The sequence below is a fragment of the Lampetra fluviatilis genome, chromosome 54 (assembly GCF_964198595.1).
Source record: "Lampetra fluviatilis chromosome 54, kcLamFluv1.1, whole genome shotgun sequence".
NCBI lineage: Eukaryota > Metazoa > Chordata > Hyperoartia > Petromyzontiformes > Petromyzontidae > Lampetra > Lampetra fluviatilis.
In genome coordinates this window covers 7273573-7295792 of record NC_136328.1, presented here as the reverse complement: position 1 = coordinate 7295792, position 22220 = coordinate 7273573, and the positions used below count along the sequence as shown (strand labels likewise).

Genomic DNA, 22220 nt, shown 5'->3' with positions numbered 1-22220 from the left:
GCGCGAGAGGGACATGTGGGGGATGGGGGAGGGAGGAAGAGGCAGGGAGTGAACTTTACGCCGCCGGAAAGATTTGTTGTTAACTGCGCGAACGGAACCGAGAGCGAGACGAGAGAGCGGTGTTTTAAGGAGTGTTCTTGCCTGTCTGTCCGAGCAAGTGTCTAGCGAAGTGTCTGTGTTAACCGGGGGGGGGCCGGACTGAACAAAGTCCTGTGCTGAACAGCGAGAGGCCGTGTCGTTCGTGGGGGTCGCCCGAGATTGACTCTCCCCAAGAAGCCGCCGCGGGGCAGGGCAGGGAAGACGAGAGAGGGGGGAGGCCGTGTCCGACATGCCCACGTTCACCGTGGTGCCACTCAGCGACAAGGAGAGGTCGCAGTATGACAGCATCGAGGGTATCAACCTGGTCGACTACGGCCAGGGACAGCGAGTCGACGCCCACGATGACGCCAACAGCACCATCACGTCGGGTGAGTGAGTGGCCTGGATTGGCCACTACGTCGGCTGAGTGAGTGGGTGAGTGGCCCGGCCTGGCCACTACGTCGGCTGAGTGAGTGGGTGAGTGGCCCGGCCTGGCCACTACGTCGGCTGAGTGAGTGAGTGAGTGGCCTGGCCACTACGTCGGCTGAGTGAGTGAGTGGCCCGGCCTGGCCACTACGTCGGCTGAGTGAGTGAGTGAGTGGCCCGGCCTGGCCACTACGTCGGCTGAGTGAGTGGGTGAGTGGCCCGGCCTGGCCACTACGTCGGCTGAGTGAGTGGGTGAGTGGCCCGGCCTGGCCACTACGTCGGCTGAGTGAGTGAGTGGCCTGGCCACTACGTCGGCTGAGTGAGTGAGTGGCCCGGCCTGGCCACTACGTCGGCTGAGTGAGTGGGTGAGTGGCCCGGCCTGGCCACTACGTCGGCTGAGTGAGTGAGTGGCCCGGCCTGGCCACTACGTCGGCTGAGTGAGTGAGTGAGTGGCCTGGCCACTACGTCGGCTGAGTGAGTGAGTGGCCCGGCCTGGCCACTACGTCGGCTGAGTGAGTGAGTGGCCCGGCTTGGCCACTACGTCGGCTGAGTGAGTGAGTGGCCTGGCCACTACGTCGGCTGAATGAGTGAGTGGCCCGGCCTGGCCACTACGTCGGCTGAGTGAGTGAGTGGCCTGGCCACTACGTCGGCTGAGTGAGTGAGTGGCCTGGTCTGGCCACTACGTCGGCTGAGTGAGTGAGTGAGTGGCCCGGCCACTACGTCGGCTGAGTGAGTGAGTGGCCCGGCCTGGCCACTACGTCGGCTGAGTGAGTGAGTGGCTGGGCTTGGCATGGCACAGCGCCCTGTTTGTCTGGCTTCCAAGCAGCTGGGAGCGAGCGTCAATAGTTTATAGATGGTGCGACGGATGGGGTCCTCCCCAGGAGGGGTTGGTGTGGTGTTGGAGGAGGCCGGTTGGTGGTGGTGGTCAGACGTTATTTAGACGTGTACCACGGAAGGGCCCTGTAGTTTTATTGGGGCATTGTTTCCGGACTAACTTCGTCGGTGGCCTGGTTTAAGCCGAATTTAGTTGTACACTTTTGAAGGTTTAGCCCTTGAAGGGAAAAAAAAGTTGTTGGTTTTTTGCCGGCACGTTTCGGGCAGACCGGAGACACGGCTGGCTCAGATTTAGTCTTCTTAGGGGCCGCCCATAAATGACGTCACGCACCTAGGGGGCGGGGGGGGTCAGACATTTGTGACGAGGGGGGGGGGTGAGAAATGTGACGTCACATCAAGATGCGCAATTTTAAATAAATATAGACAACACGTTCTACTTAATTAAATATACTTTTTAATAAATGTTTTCTCCTACAACATCAGAGTGCAGGGCCACATTAAATACGCACTACAATGACAATAGTTTAAAGCGATTTGAAGCATGTTTTATTTTTTTGGGGGGGAGGGGGCAGAGCTTTGTGACGTCATTTGAGGGGGGGTCTGACATTTTGTGACGAGGGGGGGGGGCGTCAAAAATCGCCCAAAATCGCGTGACGTCATTTATGGACGGCCCCTTAGGACAGCAACGTTCTGAACAACAACACTGCGTTGTGTTCTGAGCAAGGGCAGACGTGATGTCGCTAACTTGGGCGCGCGCTTCAGTCCTGGACGAGTAATTATACTGCAACAAATGTCGATTTAAAGCTTCTTTCGTGACTGCAGGGATTCATCTTCTTGGTTCTTTCGGTAAAGTCACGTAGAATGGAAAAATGAAAATATTAAAATAAAACATAATAAAATAATTCTCAATTATTTTATAATGATCAATTTTTTTTATTAAGTAATAAAATAATAAAAATAAAACATAATAAAATCATTCTCGATTTAAAGCTTTCGTGACTGCAGGGATTCATCTTCCTGGTTCTTTCAGTGAAGTCACGTAGAAGGGAAGTAATAAAATAAAAACATAATACAAAAGTAGAATATAATAAACTAACGTAAAATAATAAAATTATATATTAATATAATTTATTTAAATAACATTATAATCTAATATTCTAATTTCTCGATTTAAAGCTTCTTTCGTGACTGCAGGGATTCATCTTCTTGGTTCTTTCGGTAAAGTCACGTAGAATGGAAAAATGAAAATATAAAAATAAAACATAATAAAATAATTCTCACGACGTTTCGGCCTGAGGACGGCTGCTTGCGTTGTGGCCGAAACGTCGTGAGAATTATATTATTATGTTTTATTTTATTATTTTATTATTTCCATTCTACGTGACTTTACCGAAAGAACCAAGAAGGTGTATACTGCAACACTTAATGACGGTGGCTGACAGCGTTGACGGGTGTGTCCAATCGTGCCGCTGGTGGACGACGGGGTGTGCTTTGCTGGCCCACCCACCCCATCGTTGTGTCGTCCCGGCCTTCAGAGGTGGTGCTACTCGCTAACAGCACTTGCCCCAACGGTCTGCTAAGGCTATACGGGGGGGGGGGGATCTTTGTCTTTGGTGGTGGCCGCCTGTAATTCCGCACTGTTTGAGGCAGCGGCGATGTTTTTTGTTTGTTGGCGGATCGCACAACAATGTTGTCAAACTCCCTTGGGCGTCGTCGAGGAGGAGGAGGCAACTCTTGCCGCGTCTCGACACGAGAATGTGGTGCAGCAGACACGTGGGAGGGATAGTGTGTTGCTCCCTCGCACGCGTGTGTGTTCTCCGCGTGCTCTGGTTTCCTCCCGCTAGCATGGACGCGCATTAATGAGCCAAGCAACTGCTTGATGTGTAGAGGGGATATGAGCGCTTATTCATGAGCCAGTAATTCCTTAATGCTTAGAGGACCGTAGAGCTTGGGGTGGGGGGGATTTGCCGCCGGTTGACCGCGTGGTTGACCACGTGGTTGCTGCTTCTTCCCCTCGTGGTGTTTCTCCTCGCGCCTTTGAGTCGTCCTCTCTCTCTCTTTTTGAGCGAGCGAATGACCAAATATTTATTTGTTATTAATGATTACAATTTATATAGCGTCATTCATGCAATTACATTATTATGAAGTATTATAATGCGATTATTTATTTTAATTTAATTTAAAATGTAATATAAAATGACGCTATATAAAATGGAATAGTGCAATTATTAAAATAATGAAATAGCGTTATTCATGCAATTGCATCCCACAAACCTGCAACATCAATTAGCCAGTCCCTTACACACGCAATACAAAAACAAAACTCCCACTGAGCAAATCAAAAACTAACAAAAATAAATACGTAAATAACGAGAGAAAAAAATACAAACATAACGAGAAAAGTATCATTATTATGCTGCTGTTCATCAAACGCATATCCCCAGACACGTCTCTGAAACCCACTCCTCATCCCTCTCAGAAGTTCTTGACCGCGTAACGTTTTAACCGTGGCGTGCCACCGTTCACTCCATGTGGTTATAACACGCGCGAGTCTGAACCCTTGCTGTGTGCTGCAGTCCGTGGGCCTCTGTTCAAGTTCACTTCTCTCAAATCCTGAGTGGAATTCTCTTGCCCGGGGTATGAACGCTTCACCGCAACGCTCCGCTCTGACTCTTCTTAACGTTGCGTGTGCCTCCACTCATCACCATCATCATCGCGGTAATCAAATACCGGAGTGTATTTCATATATATATGCTGTATTAAAAAAACTCGGCCCTAGTTATAGTAATAGGTTTTTACCCTTTCAACTGGTAGAAAAACTGACACCCTTATACAAGGGATCATGTTTGCAATAACCACAACACAAGCAGTCAAAATGCAAGCAAAAAGAAACAACTCTGATAATGATAATGATATGCACTGTCCTTGAAGTTGATTGGTCCACACCCGAGACAGCTTTTCTTAGAGCCTAGAAACCATTGGTGTTGGACCAGATGACGCCAAAAGGTGTACAACTCAAAAAATAGCGCACTATACGTGCACGCTATTAGGGGATCATACTTTCCGACGGGGGTCTGAAGGGGACACGTTGTTAAGCCCCCTTTTAACTGCGACGCAGCAGCCTCCCTTGACACACAGGGGCTTAGTGTGGTGAGTTTGTGACTGGGCACACACAGCCACCCCCACCCAGTCTTGTGCCTTCTCCCTCCCCCACAACTCAAACCCTTCTCGTGCAGGTCACACAGGGCAACGACTGTGGGTCCCCTCTCTCACGGTTACTGGCAGGGCCCCGTTTATGTTTGAGGGGGGCCCTGTGGGGTTGTTGTGTTTTTTTAGTGGGGGGCGGTCCCCTCTTTTGTATATTTAATTCCTTCCCCTGCCCTTGCTTTAACCGCCATCCCTGTCTCGCCACGGTGGCAAAATGTTAACTACCTCGCCTGGGATACAGGAGGTCGTGGGTTCAATCCCCACCCTGACGCCTGCTGCTGTATTATTTAGAGTTTGCGTGTTTCTCTCTCCCCGTGGTCGCGTGGATTTTTCTCCCGGGTCCTCCGGTTTTTCCTTCCACATTTAGAATCAACGTTGTGTTTTAGAGTATTTGGTTGGTGCTCTAAATTTCCACGGGATAAGCCACTTTGTTGAGCCATCATTTCAGGCCAGGTGGATTCTGAAAAAGATCTATAGAGCTCAGATGGGCCTTACCTGGTAAAATAAAAAAAGGATATACTTTCGGTCTAGTGCTTTGAATACCTTTCTTATGAAGGTGATTTATATATGAACGGTAATGTATTATAAGTATCAATGTTATTATTCTCTTGGGTTATACAAGTGCGTTTTAATGACCGGGAGCATGGCTCCCTCCACGCTTGCCCGGGCAAGCGTGGAGGGAGCTACGACTGAGAGACAACGAGCAGAACACAGAGAACAAAAGCACATTGGAGACATCATCTTGGCGGTGTTTAAAAAAATTAAGCAGGTCTTGAGCAGGATATGGCTCGAAGGGATGATGTATGTATGTTGAACTTCTTTCGCACCGTACGTAGCCAACCGTGCGAAACAGAGGTGCGGGGAGGACAACAAACTGAACACAAAGTAGTTCTAAAGAAATTAGTTTGTCAATCTAGATGATTTGAAAGTGCATAGCTCCAGTGGCTTCCTAATATCGGAGGTAAAGAGCGTTCCAGACGGACGCAGAGCAGCGCATCTGAAAGCGCCACGCGCTGATGCGGTGACCGCCGGCGTTGTTCGACGACCAGCCAGAATCCTCCGCTGCTGCGAGGACGACCGAGGAGGGATGGTGGACGACGGTCAAGACTAACGGAATTACGCTGCGAGACGGAGAGAGAGAGGGGGGTAGAGCACGTGGATGAGAGAAGGGGCACGCAGGTCTACGGCGTCGCTGCGACGATGAAGGAAAGCGAGTGGGGCTTGGGCTGGACACGTTCACGGCCAGGAGGGACGGTGGACGGCGTTCAAGACCAGGGAGCGGCGGCCGAGGGAGTGGAACGCGTCCGGGACACCTTTGTAGCGCGTCAGATTCCTCCAGGATAAAATGAAGATTCTGATTCTGAGAGGTGTCGGTGGTGACGGCTTTGGGGGGGCTGGGGGAGGCTTTCATCCAGCAGTGGATTGAAAATGGCTGACGGTGAACGTCCGCAGAGAGTGACGGTTACACTGCGTGCAAACATCGCGCGGGGTCCAATTGGTCAGGGCGGATATGTGACGGTCAGATATGCGACGTCGTTACTGTATAATAATAACTCTTCATATCGCGTGTGTGCATGCCCAGGTTGTTGGCTCTGCCTTTAAACGAGTCACCGTGCTAGACTCGTAGTGTGTGTGGCCGGGCGTGGTGCTAGCCACTCCCTTTCCCCTGCTGCGCTATGCGCTGGCCGTAATATCCGCTCCATACCAGCACTTGCCCCAAAATCCTACGCAGGCTACACAGGGGTTCTCTGTATTTGTTTCAAGGGGAGTGGTGGCGCCACGATGCGATCAAACCTGGCCACCATGCGAGCGCCAAGTCATGTCCTCGCTGGTCTCGGGCCTGGTGCGGTGTGTAAATATTAGCGCTGGTGACACGAAGGTGGCTGGGCACGGTGGCTGCCATGCCACCCCCGTCGTGCGCCGTTCTGGCCTCAAATAGACGCTCGCTTGACGGCACTTTCCACCGACGTCTGTTGAAGACTATATGGGGGATCTTTGTCTTTTTTACACGTGACAAAAATCGTCTCTTGAGGACCTGACGCAGCGGCGTAAATCTCAGCACTGGGACAACAAAGGTGGCTTGGCATGGGGCTGGTGGCCCACACTTTCTCCGCATTCACTCGAACCAACGGCCTCTGCTCACCAAACAGCTCTTGCGCCAACAGTCTATGTAGGCTCCAAGGAGGGGGTGGGGAAGGGGGGCATATTTGTCTTTGTGCCTTCTGGCTTGAGAGCCAGACAGACTTTCGCTCCTTTGTGTGAAATCACAAACAGAAACCTTATGGAGAAGGCCTCTGCGAGACGGTGTGGCGGTGGTGGTGGTGGTCGGTCTGTTTGTCGCCGCAGGGTGCAGCCATAGCGTGCGTGCATGTGGGGAGCATGGTGGTGGTGTTCGCGGTTAGCGCGCTGCGCTACGAAGCCAGCAACCCGAGTTAGATTTCCCGCTCACGGCCAACACCGGCGACGATTGTCTGAACCAGTCCTGGGCCTGCCCCAGGTCTCAAATGAGTACCTGCTGCGGTGTGTAAACATCACCACCACAAGGGAGACAAAGGCGGCCGGGTGCGGTGCTGGCCACCCCACCAAACCCCCTCCTCGTGTGCCGTTCCGGCCTTCATAGGCGCGCTGCTCGCTAACAGCACTTGCCCCCAACAGTCTGTTCCAGGCTATACGGGGGATCATTGTCTTTGGGGAGCGGTGGCTCAATGGTTGAGCTCGCTGCAATCGGGGTGACATTGGTGACGAGCGATAGCCGAGCGACGGTCCGAACCGAGCGATGTCCCGTGCCGGCCAGCGTGGTGAAGTACGGACAAACGACTCCTGACGGCCCAACTCGCAACATGGGGAGTGGGGGGGGCTTTTGTTCACAAAGGCAAAGATCCCTCGTGTGTAGTCTTTAATGGCCCATTGGGGCAAGTGCTGTTGTTCGGGAGCACCTTTGATGGTCGGCACTGCACACATCCACACCAAGACAAATCCCACACCCCCCTCCCCATAGCCTGAACAGACTTTTGGGGCAAGTGCTGTTAGCGAGCACCACACACACCGTACGTTGATAATTGTTTTTTTACCCTTTTATCTGGCAACAAAACTGACACTTTTTTTTCCAAGGAGTCATGTTTGTATTGACCACAATACCTGCAGTCGGAATGCAAACAAAAAACATAACTCTGATAATGTATGCACTGTCCTTGAAATTGATTGGTCCACACCCGAGACAGCTTTCCTTAGAGCCTAGTCTCACATGGTGTTGGACCAGATGACGCCAAAAGGCGCACAGCCGTACGTGTGTACAAAGACACGCACGTCCACCTCTGCGACAATGATTCACTGTTCGTCACGTTGACACGTGGATTTAATTATTCAGGGATTTTCTATCTTTGGCTCGGTTTGTTTGGCATCTCGGTTTGTTTTTGCTAAATCCAGGCTTCTGCTCAGCAGCCCGTCGTGTTTGCGTGTCAGCTCCCCAGGTTTGGGTCCCTTTCTGTTTGTGTACAGTGACAGTCTGCGCATTTGTTTTTATCGGGCAAATAAACAAAAACTCAACACACCGTGGCCCCGACATTGAAAAAAGAACGCCAACGTTTCGGGCAATGGCCCTTCTTCATGGCACGCGTTGGCGAAAGTCACCTTGCCTTGTTACAAAGTGCCGTCTTGACTAAGATCAACGACAATTCCTCATTGTTTATAAGAATGCTGATTTAGAATCGTCCACAGCTCGTTGTCAATCCACTGCTGGATGAAGGCCTTCCCATGCTGAATGGGGGTTGGGGGGGGCGGGTTTGGCCATACTTCACCACGCCGGTCAGTGCAGCCGGGAAACAAACTCGGGTGTTCACATGGCAGCGCGCCGACCGTTGCGCCACCACTCCCCCTCGCAGTGTTAGTGAGGGACTGCTGTGCCGTTGTGGTCTGGGACTGATGTTGTTGTTGTTGATTTGCTGCCTTGTCCAAGTTGGCATTAAGCGTTGAAACATCGTCAGGAATGTATCTACTTACGTAATTAGTACTCTGCGTGTACTTTATTTTTGTTTAATTTTCGTGAGCCGCTAAACTTTTCTCCAATTTGCGCGCCTTTCGTTGTTTTTGTATTGTTTGTCGTCATAACTCGCTGACCCGCTGTGATAAAAGGGGCTTCATAGCTCATCGGATTCCTCCTGGAGTCTAAATAAATACGGAGGACGAATATCCGTCTGGTTTAAAAAATAAGAATTACTTTCCTAACAAGTGTTTAACAGCGGTGTTTGTTTAAGCTTATGTGTGGACTCCTGTCCATTACCCATAATCCTCTGTTTTATGTTACAGGAGGTGGGGTGCTTGGCACAATGTACTATCCTTGGCGGGGGGGGGGGGGGTCCCTTCCCTCCCTCTTTCACCAACCCGCACTTAACCAGCGCGGGGAAGTATGGTCAAACAACCCCCATAACCAATACGGCGTGGGGAGGCCTCCGTCCACTAGCGGATGGGCAAAGGAGCAAGCATATGTGACAAAATACTTTCAGATGATTAACCTCGTTTAGTTTTTCATTGCTATCAACAATTAACCTGGGCTCCTAATCTGCAAGCCAAGTGTGGGTTGACGCGGCTTATCTACTCGGCAAGATGCTTTACCAACAATAAAGCTGCAACCAGCACCAATGATCTTCCGATTGACCCTTGAGCCCTGCTCGAGCCATATGAATCATTCCTCGTGTCCTGGCCCAGCTCTTTTCTACTGCTGGATGAGGGCCGACTTACCACGCCGAGCGCATGGCGAGCGCGGGTTCGGTAGAGTGCAGGTGGCGTAGAAGCAGGAGCGTGGAAGTACAGTACAACAATGGATTTTGCTGCTGTGCCCTCTGCTGCCCACAGCGGCCCACAGCAACAAACCGCTCGGTGCTTGGATGGTCGCCAGGCGCCACGGAGGCGAGATGTTAACTACCTTGCCTGGTATACAGGAGGTCGTGGGTTCGATCCCGCGTCAGCGTTGGATCCCCACCGTGACGCCCGTGTATTTGGAGTTTGCATGTTCTCCCTGTGGTCGCGTGGATTTTTCTCCGGGTCCTCCGGTTTTTCCCTGCCACGTTTAGAATCAACGTGCGTTTTGAGTATCTGGCTACTGCTATGAGCTTCCACACGATGGACCGCTTCATTGGGCTATCATTTGTGATGGTCAGTAGGTCGCTTCTGAAAAACGGCTACACGGCTCAGTGGGCCTTACCTGCTAAAATACAAATACCGTGAAAATACTGTACACTGTAAAGTAGGCTCGACGCAGTCCTGGCTTCTGTGCGATTCCATCCTCGGTGGCGATCCTCCGTAGGAGTGCACCGATGTTACGGATGCCCCCCCCCCACCATTAAACGCTTTAGAATATAAATAAGTTTGGGTCACAAAAAAGCGTTCGTCATCTCTTCTCCTTTGTTTGGCCTCTTCCCTTTCTCTCCACGAACAAAAGCAAGGCGGGCCCGGAGGAAGGGTCGCATGCATCTAATCGCATGCTAATTCTATTCCTCCCTTGCACGCCAGGTGGATGTTGAGAAGCAGATGGGGGGGGGGGGTGTTGGGGTGGGGGGGTCTCCTTTGTCAGTGCGGCCGCTCAGACAGAGCCCGACCGAACGCCTTCCCACAATCGAAACTTTCTCTTTCTTTTGTTCGCGCGCACGGGCAGCTCATCGGGGCATCTGGGGGCGGCCGTCCGCTACCTTCCCCGCGCACCGCCGGGGACCCCGCTGACAATCCTCAAATTGTGCCGGGGTTTATTTATTATTTTCTTCTCGCGGGCAGCGATAAGATGATATCTTCTGGAAAAAATTGGAAACGCGCTGCTACGGAAAAGCGAGCGCTTGTGAAACGTTCGTCGAGTGGCTACCACGCACAAACACGCACAAACACGCACGCGCGCGCTTAAAACGCACCACCGAGGAGCGCTTGTGTGTTCTTGACCGAGGTAAATTCGCCGCGCGATGTCGCGGTCACAAAATCCGGTGGTTTTGTCGGGAACAAATAAAACAAAAATTCGTGGAATCTGCAAACAGCTTCGTGGCCGCCACTTCCTCACGGAACCACGGGTTTGGGAACGGCTGGCATCGGGAGTTTGGAACGAGGGAGTTTATCCAGCTCGTTACACGGACCATCCACGGTTGCCCAACCGGCTGTTCCACGTGGAGGAGATCCGTGGTGCTGCGTGAACACAGCAGCAGCATCAGCAGCAACAACAGCAAAAGATGCAAACATCAACACTCAAGAGAAGAGTTCCAGGTTCTTAAGGAGCGAACAAACAAATGAGGCTGGGTTGCGAGCTGGTTCTGAGTTGTACATAAGCCAGTTGTGCTAATCGGAGGTGCAGAGGTCATGGGAGGTCTCTCCTGTGACCCCTTGCCAGCGAGCCTTTCACACTTCACATGACCTCAAAGTACACCCAGCCTGGAAAATGCACTGCAGTGAACAGTGGCTGTTGACGTTGCGATGTCTGTGTGTGTGAGATCTGTGTTGTCTGCAAGTCCCTTGTCAGATTGTGACCCCCCCACCACAGGTGAGAAGCAGAGTGTGTGGGGCTGCAAATAGAGACTCTTAGGGGGACTTGAATCGTGGAATATTCACATTAAAGTGGGCAAGGAGGAAAGCATGCAATATATTACACTTCATAAAATGTATACGTAAGGATCTGCTTTCATGATTACTTGAAGCTCAGGGTCTGGGAGCTGGGTGGGAGCTGGCAGATGTTTGAGAGTTTGGAGGAGAGAGATTCGCCAAGGCATCAATGCCCTGTTGTTCATGACCCTGGCGACGTGAGTTTGAGTCTGTGCAAATTTCTTAAAAGCTTCAATTTTATTTAGTTTGTACAAGTGGGAATTCAAGGGTCCAGGGTAGAGTCTCTCCGATATGGGTCACCAAAAACGAGAAAAGCTTCACAGATAAAATAAAGATAAAAACGCAGCACAAATAGAAATCGGTGCAAGAACAGTTGCTTCACATGAGGCATCGACATTGTTTGCACAAATACAGAGCGACGTTACGCAATAAATTCCCTCCAACGCAAGTCACAGCACGATAAAAACAAATTCGGTTTTAGAAAAACGAATCCGATGTAGGGTTCACCAATTGTGACCGACGTGTGCAATCGGGGACGAGGATATGCACACGACGAGTGACGAAAGCAATCGCGTGCGGAGTTGGCCAAGGATCTTCCAATCGAGGATCTTACAGTCCCACTCTCTTGTGGCTGGGCAAGCCAGGAAGGTCGCGGGTCCAGGGCCTGAACGAGCCCTGTGCTCCACTGGCACGTTGGCGAGCAGCAGCAGCGGCGTGTGTCGGCGGTTGCCAGGTTTCGCAATCGGGCCCGCCGCCACATGTCAACGCGGAGCGTTTGTTTTAGGCGTGCCGTAGAACCTGCGACGGAATGCCGCGTGTAATTATAGTCTCGCAGAGCCGGTTGGCGCATGTGAGGACAGGGGGCGACGAGCAGTTGGTGCGCGTTCGAGCACGCTCGACTTCACTCCGTACGTGCAGTTAACATCTCGCCACCGTGGCGAGATGTTAACTCCCTCGCCTGGTGTGCAAGAGGTCGTGGGTTCGATCCCTGGAGTTTGCGGTGTCTCTCCCAGTGGTTGCGTGGATTTTTCTCCGGATTCTCCCTCCCACATTTAGAATCAACATCACGTGTTTTAGAGCCTATAAATTTCCACGCGATGATGATAAGACACTTTTGTTGAGCTACATAGCTCGGTGGGCCTTACCTGGTGAAATTAACATTGTTGTTGGGTAACTTTACGATTCGATGAATTATGAAATTAATGAATTGATGTCGCTAGACGTGAGCAAACTAAGCAAACGTTTGTGGGCCCCAAGGACCTAAAGGAGAGGGGAGGTTGTGAACCAAATATCAGCTCAGGTTTCGACAGCCAGTGATTAATACGGGGCTCAAGAGTCTATTAGCGAGTTGATGCTTGCAGCCCGATCTCCAAATTACTGTATAAACAAAACATTGCGTAATATTTGGATTGATTCCAGATCCAAGAATTGTTTTTTAAAAATCAGTTTGACCGCCATGCCACGGAAAATGACTCCGTGGCAGGGCGTGTGGAAAAGTGTTGCCTTCCCGGCCCCTTCCCCCCCCCAGCATGAATCAGATGGCGCTTGAAGGGAACTCTGAAGTAGCTCTGTGACACCCGCTACTGCGCGCCCCGTTCTCTTAAACGTGGGGGAAGGTTGCACTGCTGCGCTAGAGATCCGAATGCATTGCTCGTCTTGTGGAGCCTCTCGCATGGATGGAGTGAGTGGATGAGTGGAGCCCTCCGATGGGTTTTGGGTTGTACCGTGGGTTTGGCGTGACGACGATCTAGCACTGTGGCATGGCGGCCCCAAACATTTGAAGACCGCTGGTCCCTGCATCCCCGTGCCCCCCTCCCCCACCGCCCCCCTCCCCGCCCAGGTTACTGAGGCCACAACGATACACACGGAGATCACGTGTCCGTGCCTCCTAGGCAACGCGGTATTTGGAAGGCATTAGAATTCAAGTGTTTCGTGTCGTGGAAGGCTTTCGTTCCACGTTGTGCATTTCGTGCCTTTCTGGCGCTGTACCGTGGCGCTGTACCGTGGCGCTGACGCTCTCCCGCGTTGCATTCTAAATTTCTCCTGCACGGTATTCGTGCCGCAGTCGGCGCCCGCAACCCCCTCCCGCCCCCTCCGTGCCCCCCCCCCGCCCCCCACACTGCTCTGTAGCACAAATCGCAATTCCGTAGGCGTTTAGCGGCAGCCGCTGAGCCACGAGCGAACTTCCAGGGGATGTCTCGACGCGCAAGGCGGCGGTGCGCTGGCCCGCCCCGAGGTCGTGAGACGACGCGACCACCGCTAGCGGTAACGCGGACAACAATTGGGGGGGGTAGGGGGGTTGGAAATGATGGAAAAAAGGAAGTTAGTCAGCTGTTTGGAAGCGGTGAGCCGTGTTTGACTTGCGTGTGAACCAACTAATGGGCAAACGGTCGATCAGGTTCACGGTATCGGATTTTGGGTTCGATCGCCGTAAATATTTACCCAATAAACCTATATCATGGATGATATTGGTCGCAAAAACCGACGGTGTTAAACAGTCGATCAGGTTATGGAACTCGGTAGTGTCATCCCGCCTCTTCGAGTCGATACTTGGTGAAGGCGCTGTGCTGCCGCAGTTTAGTTCACGCGGATGCTCTTACGCGTGACTGTCATGTAGTTAGAGCGCCAGATATGCAACATAAAAATGTTTGTCAATGTTTATATGTGAGTGGACGTCAGCCCACGTAGCCACAGAGCCATGTGGAACGAGTTCACTAATCGCCGACTCGGAGCCAGGATGATAGTGCACGGTACAACCAGGATGAGTGCAAGTCCATCCTGAATTCCTAGTTCTGTCATTCTTAGGATTCGCCCATTACAGTAATCTCGCTGCTGCAAGTGAACGTACGTACGTTGAACTTCCAGCCGTGCTTATCGGAGGTGCGAAACCGCACACGAGCAGTTGAGAGGCCGAGTGACGCTGACGTGTGTTTGCACGAGTTTGAAACTTGTGGTTATTGCGAATATCCTCACCATGGCACTAGGGCTATAGTCATTCGATGTAACGACCCATATTCACAGTGACAGTAACTTTTATCGAGTGGAAGAAAGTGGTTTAACACGAGGCTCAACACCTATGAGAGTTACAATACACTAATTGCAGAGACATTAATACATGGTGACTGAAACCATTAAGGATGTACCACTATTACGCAGTATGGCAGGATACTGCATCACAAATAGACATCGCATAGCCCAAATCAATGTCATTACCAAAGAAACAAGAACAAACTCACAACAACCAGTCGCATTTACTCATACGACCACCAAGCAAGCAACAATTCCGTAAAACACAAATAAAGACAATCAAGATTCAACGGCTTCCCCACAGAAAAAATCTAAAGCACTACATCTACAAATCTAAACATCACAAGAGAAAGTTTAAATCAATCTTAGATGATGCTATGTTACGTGCTAGCTAGTTTTACTTCAGTTAGCTAACTGGCCCTCCGATCACGCCAGACGAAAAATGCAAACGTAGACGCCTAGGCCAGCTAGAAGGCTCCGGCGTGTCAAAGAATACGCCCAACATGGCAAACTCGACATCTGATTGGTTAAAGAAGATGACAATCAACAACATCGTCCCCATTTGCGTCAACAGCAGAGGGGATTCACTCGACATTCTGAAGGCCTCGGTAGATTTTTCACTCAGAGGCGTAGACGGCACAGGTGGAAAATCTGATTGGAGAAAAGCTCTAATTTATGAGCTGCACTGGAAGCAGCGCAACTGAGGGAGAGAGTAGCAATGTAATGACGTTAATAGACTGCGGTTGTTGTTGTTGTTTGACTTGCATCCCACTGGGATTTTTGCACATTTTTGTGTACGGTGCTTTTTCTGCAATATTTTACTGTCTTTTCTTGGATTTTCTGTTTGCACTAAGTCACATATTCACTTTAAGATGTTTTTTGTTCGTGTTTTTATTTTTTGTTTGTTGCGGTTGCACCCGATTCAAGAGCCGAATGGCTCCACAGGGCTATACCTAATAAATGAACTTGAACTTGACTGATGGGAACGAACTTTGTGAAATACATAAGGCATTAATAAAAAAAAATATTAAATTATAAAAACTAAATTTTCTGATTCTGCCAATCTCTAGGCCAGCAGAGAAGGCCTTGCTGGTCCTGACGCCTTTGCTCGTCATTCTCAGACGCGATTTGAGTTCGCAAGTTCAGTGGCCAAGTTTCTTGGTCTCCGCTCAAAGTCTCACCACTGACTGGGCACTGGGAAATCTACCGCCGTATTGAATTCGTTTTGGCACCTCAGTTGGTCAAATAAGCTAACCACAACCCCACGATCCACACGGCATGGGGAGATGCCCCCCTCATCCGGCAGTTGATTTGATGAAAGGGCCTTACGTGGATTACATTTTTGCCACATTACAGCTCCGAGGATATAAAGAAACTAAATCCTATTAGTTTTGACTGTTGACAAATGGTCATGTAGCACGATTCATCACAGGTTTCCTTTTTGGTATAATAGCATGATCCATAATACGTTTTTTTGGTGTCATAGCATGATTCATCATAGGTTTCATCGTGTAAATAAAATGTGTTGCCATATACCCTCCTCCACCTGACACGGCCAATGAATAAACGCGTCGCGTGAATAGTTTTTTCTTAATTCGCTCTTCTTATCAACGTGTTAGTTGGCTGTGTCGGGTGGGGTGGAGAAGGAGACTTTGCGACGCGCATTTTGTTTCCACGACGACCTACAACGCAAACGAGATCGCGATTTGCGCGCGCGAACGTGTGAGTGTGGATCTTTGTCTTTGTGCGAGGAGCGGTGGTGTTGCGGTTAGCGCACTGCCCCGACGAACCCGTCGACCCGAGTTCGATGCCCGCTCACGGCCAACACCGGTGACGATTATCTGAACTGCTCCTGGGCTTCCCCTGGGTCGACTCGGCCTCAAATGAGCACCCGGTGCGGTGTGTAAACATCGCCATTAGGGAGACAAATGCGGCCGGGCGTGGTGTTGGCGACCCACGCCCTCGTGTGCCGTGCCGGCCTTCATAGGTGCTCGCTAACAGCACTCGCCCCAACAGTCTGTTAAGACTATACGGGGGATCTTTGTCTTTGTGAGCCTCCCGTGTAGCAGTGTGTGGGTGGTGGTGGGGGGGTAAGTGCGCCCCCTGCTGTGGTGTAAAGTTTAACACAAGCAGCAAATTGAAGGGAATTTTTTTCCCCGTGCTTTGCGCAGTCTGCGAAGGAAGAACAAAAACCGGCCGTGCGCGTAAACATTTCTGCTCGCCGATTTAATTTTGGTAAAAAAAGAATTCCAACAAAACGTCTTTTATGACTGTCGTGCAAATGATCCATTTCCCTCGGTGGCAGGGCGTGTTGGACAGCGGTACTCTTTGGAGGAAAAAGGTCGCTTGAAGGGCACTCCGAAGTAGCTCTCTGATAGCCAACTTCTGCGGCCGTTCTCTGGCACGGGGACGTTGCGCTGCTGAGTGAGATTTCCCTGTGGATCGTCCTTGAGATGACGCTCGGAGTGCAATCGGTGGAGGTACTTACAACGAGGAGGGGAGGGGGGGTGGAAAAAGACGATGGGAATCCGCCTAACGCTGTTGTTTTTGTGCGTTTTTCTCTTTCGCAGAAACGAGCCGGCAGTTTGGGAACGAGTCGTGCAAGCTTTTAGGTACCGCGCACGCAACACTGCCGCACGCGTCATCGGCCATGTTCTGTCCACTGCTGCTCGAGGGGCTGGCCACTGCTTTCACCGTTTCCCGTGCTCCTGCGATGCCCACCATCCGTCTCGTTCCCACGCATGAACCGATCTCGTTGCTCCATCTCCGACGGTGCCTTCCTGTCCGGCGAGCCCTCTCCCTTTGGGCTGTGATTCCATTACGAATCTCTTCCATCGCCCGTCATCATCATCATCATCCGTCATCGTTTTCACCGCGTCGCACGGCGCTTTCAGATGCGCTTCTGCGGCTGTCTGTAACGCGCTCTTCCTTTCGATATTCGGAAGCCATTGGGGCTATGCCACTTTTAAATCGTCTAGATTGACAACTCTTTTTTTTTTTAACTGCTTTTTTGTGTCTAATTTGTTGTATTTCCACCACACCTCCGATTCGCTCGGTTGGCTACGTACGGCGCGAAAGCTTTCCAGACGGCCGTCGAAGCGCAGGTGAAAGCGCCGCGCGATGATGCGGTGATCCGTGTTTGTCGTCGGATTTGCAGTCAGAAGCCGCCGCTGCGGGGTTTTTGAGAGGGGAGCGCAAGGCAGGGGACGAGTCCATGGGGAATCTTGAAGAGAGGGGGGTGTGAGGCCAAACCTGTCAACCCCTTGTCAGTGCCCTACCTTACTACAGACCAATTCAGACTTTATTGGTCACTCCGTGCCCTTATAAATCTCAACGTTCATCCTACAAAGTCCCATCACAAGCGAGAAACACAAACAAATAGACAATCACCACTTGTGCACTCGCCACTAGTATACTCACCACTTGTACACTCACCACTAGTACACTCACCACTAGTACACTCGCCACCACTACACTTACCACCACTACACTTACCACCACATACCTGTCAACCCCTTATCAGTGCCCTACCTTACTACAGACCATTTCAGACTTTATTGGTCACCCCGTGCCCTTATCAATCTCAACGTTCATCCTACAAAGTCCCATCACAAGCGAGAAACACAAACACATAGACAAATTATATTTTTTTGCCCGTATTGAAACAGCTGTACGCCCTATGGACCTGAACTCAATTTCCCTGTACAAGAATGCGGGCTAAACCGTATGGGTTGACATCTGTACGAGAGTGATTTCATCTGGTATCTGGTGCCAGATTTGGAAGCCATCGGGACATAATCGGAATGATTTTCAAATATTTCGCCCCAGATAAATCCCCATGAGATGGAACATCTCACGATAACGTTTTTGCGGGATGGGTCGCGTCAATGTAACTGTGCTGTACACACCCACCACCTCCACCGGGCACAGCCCATTAGTAATGCTTGTCACGTGGACAAAACGTGCCACTTAGTTTCTGCAAAAGCCACAACGTTTATAATTGAGTTAACGTCGTTTTGCTGGTGATTTACGACCAGCGTCATCGTGCGTTTTGCCAGAAGCGTGAAGGTGTCCTCCTGTATTCGGTCGTGTGGAGGTGGGTGTACGCACTGCCGGATGATCCTAGTAGCAAAAGTAGCTACATATGTAGCTACGGGCCCAACACTTTCAAGGGTCCCGCGCTAAATGCATTCAAGCTATCAATTCCGGCTCAGTGATTCTGCACTTCAATCTTGATTGGAAGCTTTCGTGACTGCAGGAATCCATACTCTTTAGTTCATTCGGTAAAGTCACGTAGATAGAAAAATAAATAATAGATCACGATGTTGGCGGCCCTTGTCCGTGCACCTCTGGGAAGATGGTTCCACGTTAGTGGGGCAGTTCCGTGTCCCGGCTAGCGGGCTAGCGAGCGAGTGAGCTAGTGAGCTAGTGAGCTAGTGAGCTAGTGAGCGCATGCCTCTGTTGTTGTTGTTGTTTGGGCTTTCGTGGCTATGCGGTCGCGCGCACAGAATAAAAACGGCGCCATAGCTTGGCCCTCTAATGCGCGGATTTTCCCACGTGCGTGCGTCCGCGCGTGCGTTCCAGCGGGCGGGCCGGTAACATCGCTCCCGCGCAGCTGCTTGGCTTGCGTAAGAGTTTGGAGCGGCGAGCCCAGGCGGACGCCGCCGTGAGTTGTTTACGTGAAAGTGACGCGCACGGCGGGGCCAACGAAACCCTCGCCAGGTATTGTGGAATTGTTCTCCTGGTTGAAGCTGTACACCCCTCGCTTCCAGCGGGAAGCGAGGCTCCTATGCCAGGCCCGCCGCCCCCCCCCTCCCCAGGCACCGCGCTCTCTAAACAATGCAGCGCCCGCGGGCCGATGTTAATCCGGTACAAACCAACGCAGACCGGACCTGGCGGGGGGACAGCCTTGGTTAGCGATCCCAAGTCTGTCTGCGTGTGCGTGCCGACAGCGGCGGCGTGGGCGAGCAGATGTACGGCGAGCTCTCCCTGGCGGAGGAATCGGTGGCACATAGGTTGGCGCCGTTGCACCATGAACCTGGCGGACCTGGGTTCGATTGCCTGGGTTCCATTCCCTGGGTTCGATTGCCGGCCACGGCGAACATCAGTGGCAAGCGGTGTGAGGATTTGTCGACTCCCCGAGTGCATTCTGCCAACATTGTCACTGGGGAGACAAAGGCAGCCAGCCAGGAGTGGTGCTGGCCACACTAAATCCTCTTTCACCGGGCTGGCCTTAATCATCACCACCATCAGCTAATCATCGAACAAAGACAATGGTGACCACGTTGCACACTTTCAGAAGGGCTTCTGCGGCCACCTGGAACGCTCTTGCTTCCGATATTAGGAAGCTACTGGGAGCTATGCACTTTTAAATCATCATCGTCTAGATTGAAAATCCATTTCTTTAGAACTGCTTTTAGTGTTTAGTTTGTTGTGGTTCCCCCGCACCTCCAATTAGCGCTACGTACGGTGCGAAAGAAGTTCGACATGCATGCATACGTACAATCCACTGCTGGATGAATGCCCCCCCCCTTCATCCAGCGGTATATTGTTAGACCCCCCCAGCGATGTAACAATCCGCCGCTCCATCTCCGCGGCGGACGTTCCCCTGCCACCCGGTAGTTATTCCCGACCGCCGGCCCCCACCACCGCGGCTTCCGGCGACCTGCCGACATCAGGGGTCACTACGACGTCCGATGGGAACGCAGGGAAAGGAGCGGGGGGGGAACGCCGCGGGCGGGATTTGTTGCCAGCCGGGTGCCGACTACCGACGAACCGATGGTGAACCCAATTTATACTGCCGGGTGAACAGATGCAGCGGGGCGACCGATTTTCATAATAGGAATCGGATCAGAATATTTACACCGGAGGAATCCGACGAGCTATGAAGCTCTTTTTCACGGATTTACCAGTAAGGAGAGGTCACGACCGGACTCGTGTTTTGTCATCGCCACGCGCTTGCTGGGTTCCGTGCGCGCGGCGGTTATTGGGAAACGGGATCGGTTAACTTCGGTGGCGCCAAAGGCACATTCTGTCCGCGGGGCAACGGCGACGGTTAAAATTAGGCCGCAAAATCTTTTTGAAGGCTGTAGCTTTGGCAGGCGGCGTGGTGCTCGGCACCGCGGGTTGCTACTTGCGCGCTCGGATTTGCCGTGGGCTGGTGCCCCGCAGGTGGAGCGGCGGCGCAGCTCCACGAACCCCCGAAACGTGTTGGTCGCGCGGCCTCAAAAATGATGAGGTCGTCGCGCTCGTTACACACAAAGCGCTTGGCACAAATGAGAAGCACAAGGAGGATAAACCTTGATCACGCGAACTCCGGTCATCATCGTCGCAGCAGCAGCAGCGGCGGTTTTTGGCTGGCCATCGAACAAAGTTGGTGGTCACCGTATCGCGCGACGCTTTCAGATGCGCTTCTGCGGCCGTCTGGAACGCTCTTCCCTTCCGATATTAGGACGCCACCGGGCTGCTACGCCCTTTTATTAAATCTAGATTGACAAACTCATTTCTTTAGAGCTGCTTTTTTGTGTTCAGTTTGTTGTCCTTCCCCTCCGCACCTACGTACGGTGCAAAAGAAGTTCAACATACGTACGTACAAAGTCGACCGCCGCCAGACCAGGGTGTGAACTCGCAACCTTCCAACTGCGAGCCGTGCGCGCAACGCACGCTGCCACTGAACCGCTCAAATCTTTATCCCTAAAAATGTCAAATTCCTTCCCGATCGATTCCATTCCTTCGACTGGTTCAACTTAAGCGTGCAAATTCTTGGCGTGATTGTTTTTTTTCTCCTCTCTTTCCGCATTTGTCGTCACGTTTTTTTTCTCCTTTCGAGATTTCCAGGGAAAACAAAACGGAACCACCTGGAACAAGTAAAGGGTTAATGATTAAAAGGGGGGGGGGGGGGCCGCAGGTGTAGTAGGTGTACAGGGGTGGGGGGGGGGCGTTTTATAGGCAAAGCACGCAGGGCGGCCGAGAACAGTCGACTGGGCCGCCCGCTATGACCACCCGACGCGTCTGCGAATGCCACCTCCTATACGGTAACGCGCGAGACGCGTACGTACGTCCGTGCGGTGCGTTGGTGGTGGTGCAGCAGCGACGCGCGCGTGTTGTACGTGTCTGTGTGGGGAGCGGTGGTGTAGCGGTCAGCGCTACGCTGCGCTATGAACCTGGCGACCTGGGTTCGATTCCCGCTCACGGCCAACATCAGTGACGATTATCTGAACCGGTCCTGGGCCTCCCCTAGGTCGACTCGGCCTGAAATGAGTACCTGGTGCGGTGTGTAAACATCGCCATTGGGGAGACAAAGGCGATCGGGCGTGGTGCTGGCCACCCACCCCCTCGTGTACCGTTCCGGCCTTCATAGGTGCTCGCTAACAGCACTTGCCCATACAGTCTGTTAAGGCTATACGGGGGATCTTTGTCTTTGTGTGTGTACTTTGCACCGTACGTAGCCAAGCGTGCTGATCGGAGGTGCGGGGGAGAAGCGCAACAAATTTAAACGCAAAGAAAGGAAGTGAGTTTACAAAAATTGCGTGAAGCGGCTGACGTAGCAGTGGGCACGCTCGTGCAATGAACCCGCCCGGCCCGAGTTTGATTCCGGGCCACGGCTAACATCGGTGGCGGGTGAAATCCGAACGCTGTGTCCTGGGGACGCCCTTCCCTAGGTCGACTCTGCCTTGAAGGCGTACCTGGCGGTACAGCTGCGTGACACATCAGCGCTGGGCATGGCGCTAGCCACGCCACCCTCTCGCGCTCCGCGCTGGCCTGCACGGGTGCTCCGCTAACAGCGCTGGGCCACCCAACGGTCTGGGAAAGGCTGCACGCGAGCTATTCCGGCGTTAGTACGTTGCGTACAATCGACAAAAATAACCATTGGCAAAAGTCGGCTGTTGGGGGTTTGTTTTGGATGGGTGCCCCCACGGTTGTTCTCATTGTCCTGATGGATCCTACGTGGAGGCTTCCGGTTGCTGGGCTGCAGTCCCCGGGGGGGGGGGGGGCAGGGGGGAGGGGGTGGTTGAGGTGGGTGGCACCGTGGGAGCGAGCGGTGAAGACCGAGTCGGTTCCTACGGACGTCGATT

At 52.0% G+C, this 22220-nt stretch overlaps 1 protein-coding gene across 3 annotated transcripts in view; it reads left to right on the top strand.

Annotated features, from left to right (window-relative positions):
* LOC144949669 (solute carrier family 12 member 6-like) overlaps positions 1-22220 on the top strand; it is a 112320-nt gene that overhangs the window by 58194 nt on the left and 31906 nt on the right. The window contains exons 1-2 of one of the 3 annotated variants that reach the window (XM_078879664.1): positions 61-467; positions 16716-16757. In XM_078879664.1, coding sequence (XP_078735790.1) covers positions 329-467; positions 16716-16757 — 181 coding nt within the window. In that variant the 5' untranslated portion in view covers positions 61-328. Of the gene's footprint in view, positions 1-60; positions 468-16713; positions 16758-22220 lie in introns of those variants that run through there. The other 2 variants (XM_078879665.1, XM_078879663.1) reach the window with 2 other exon arrangements.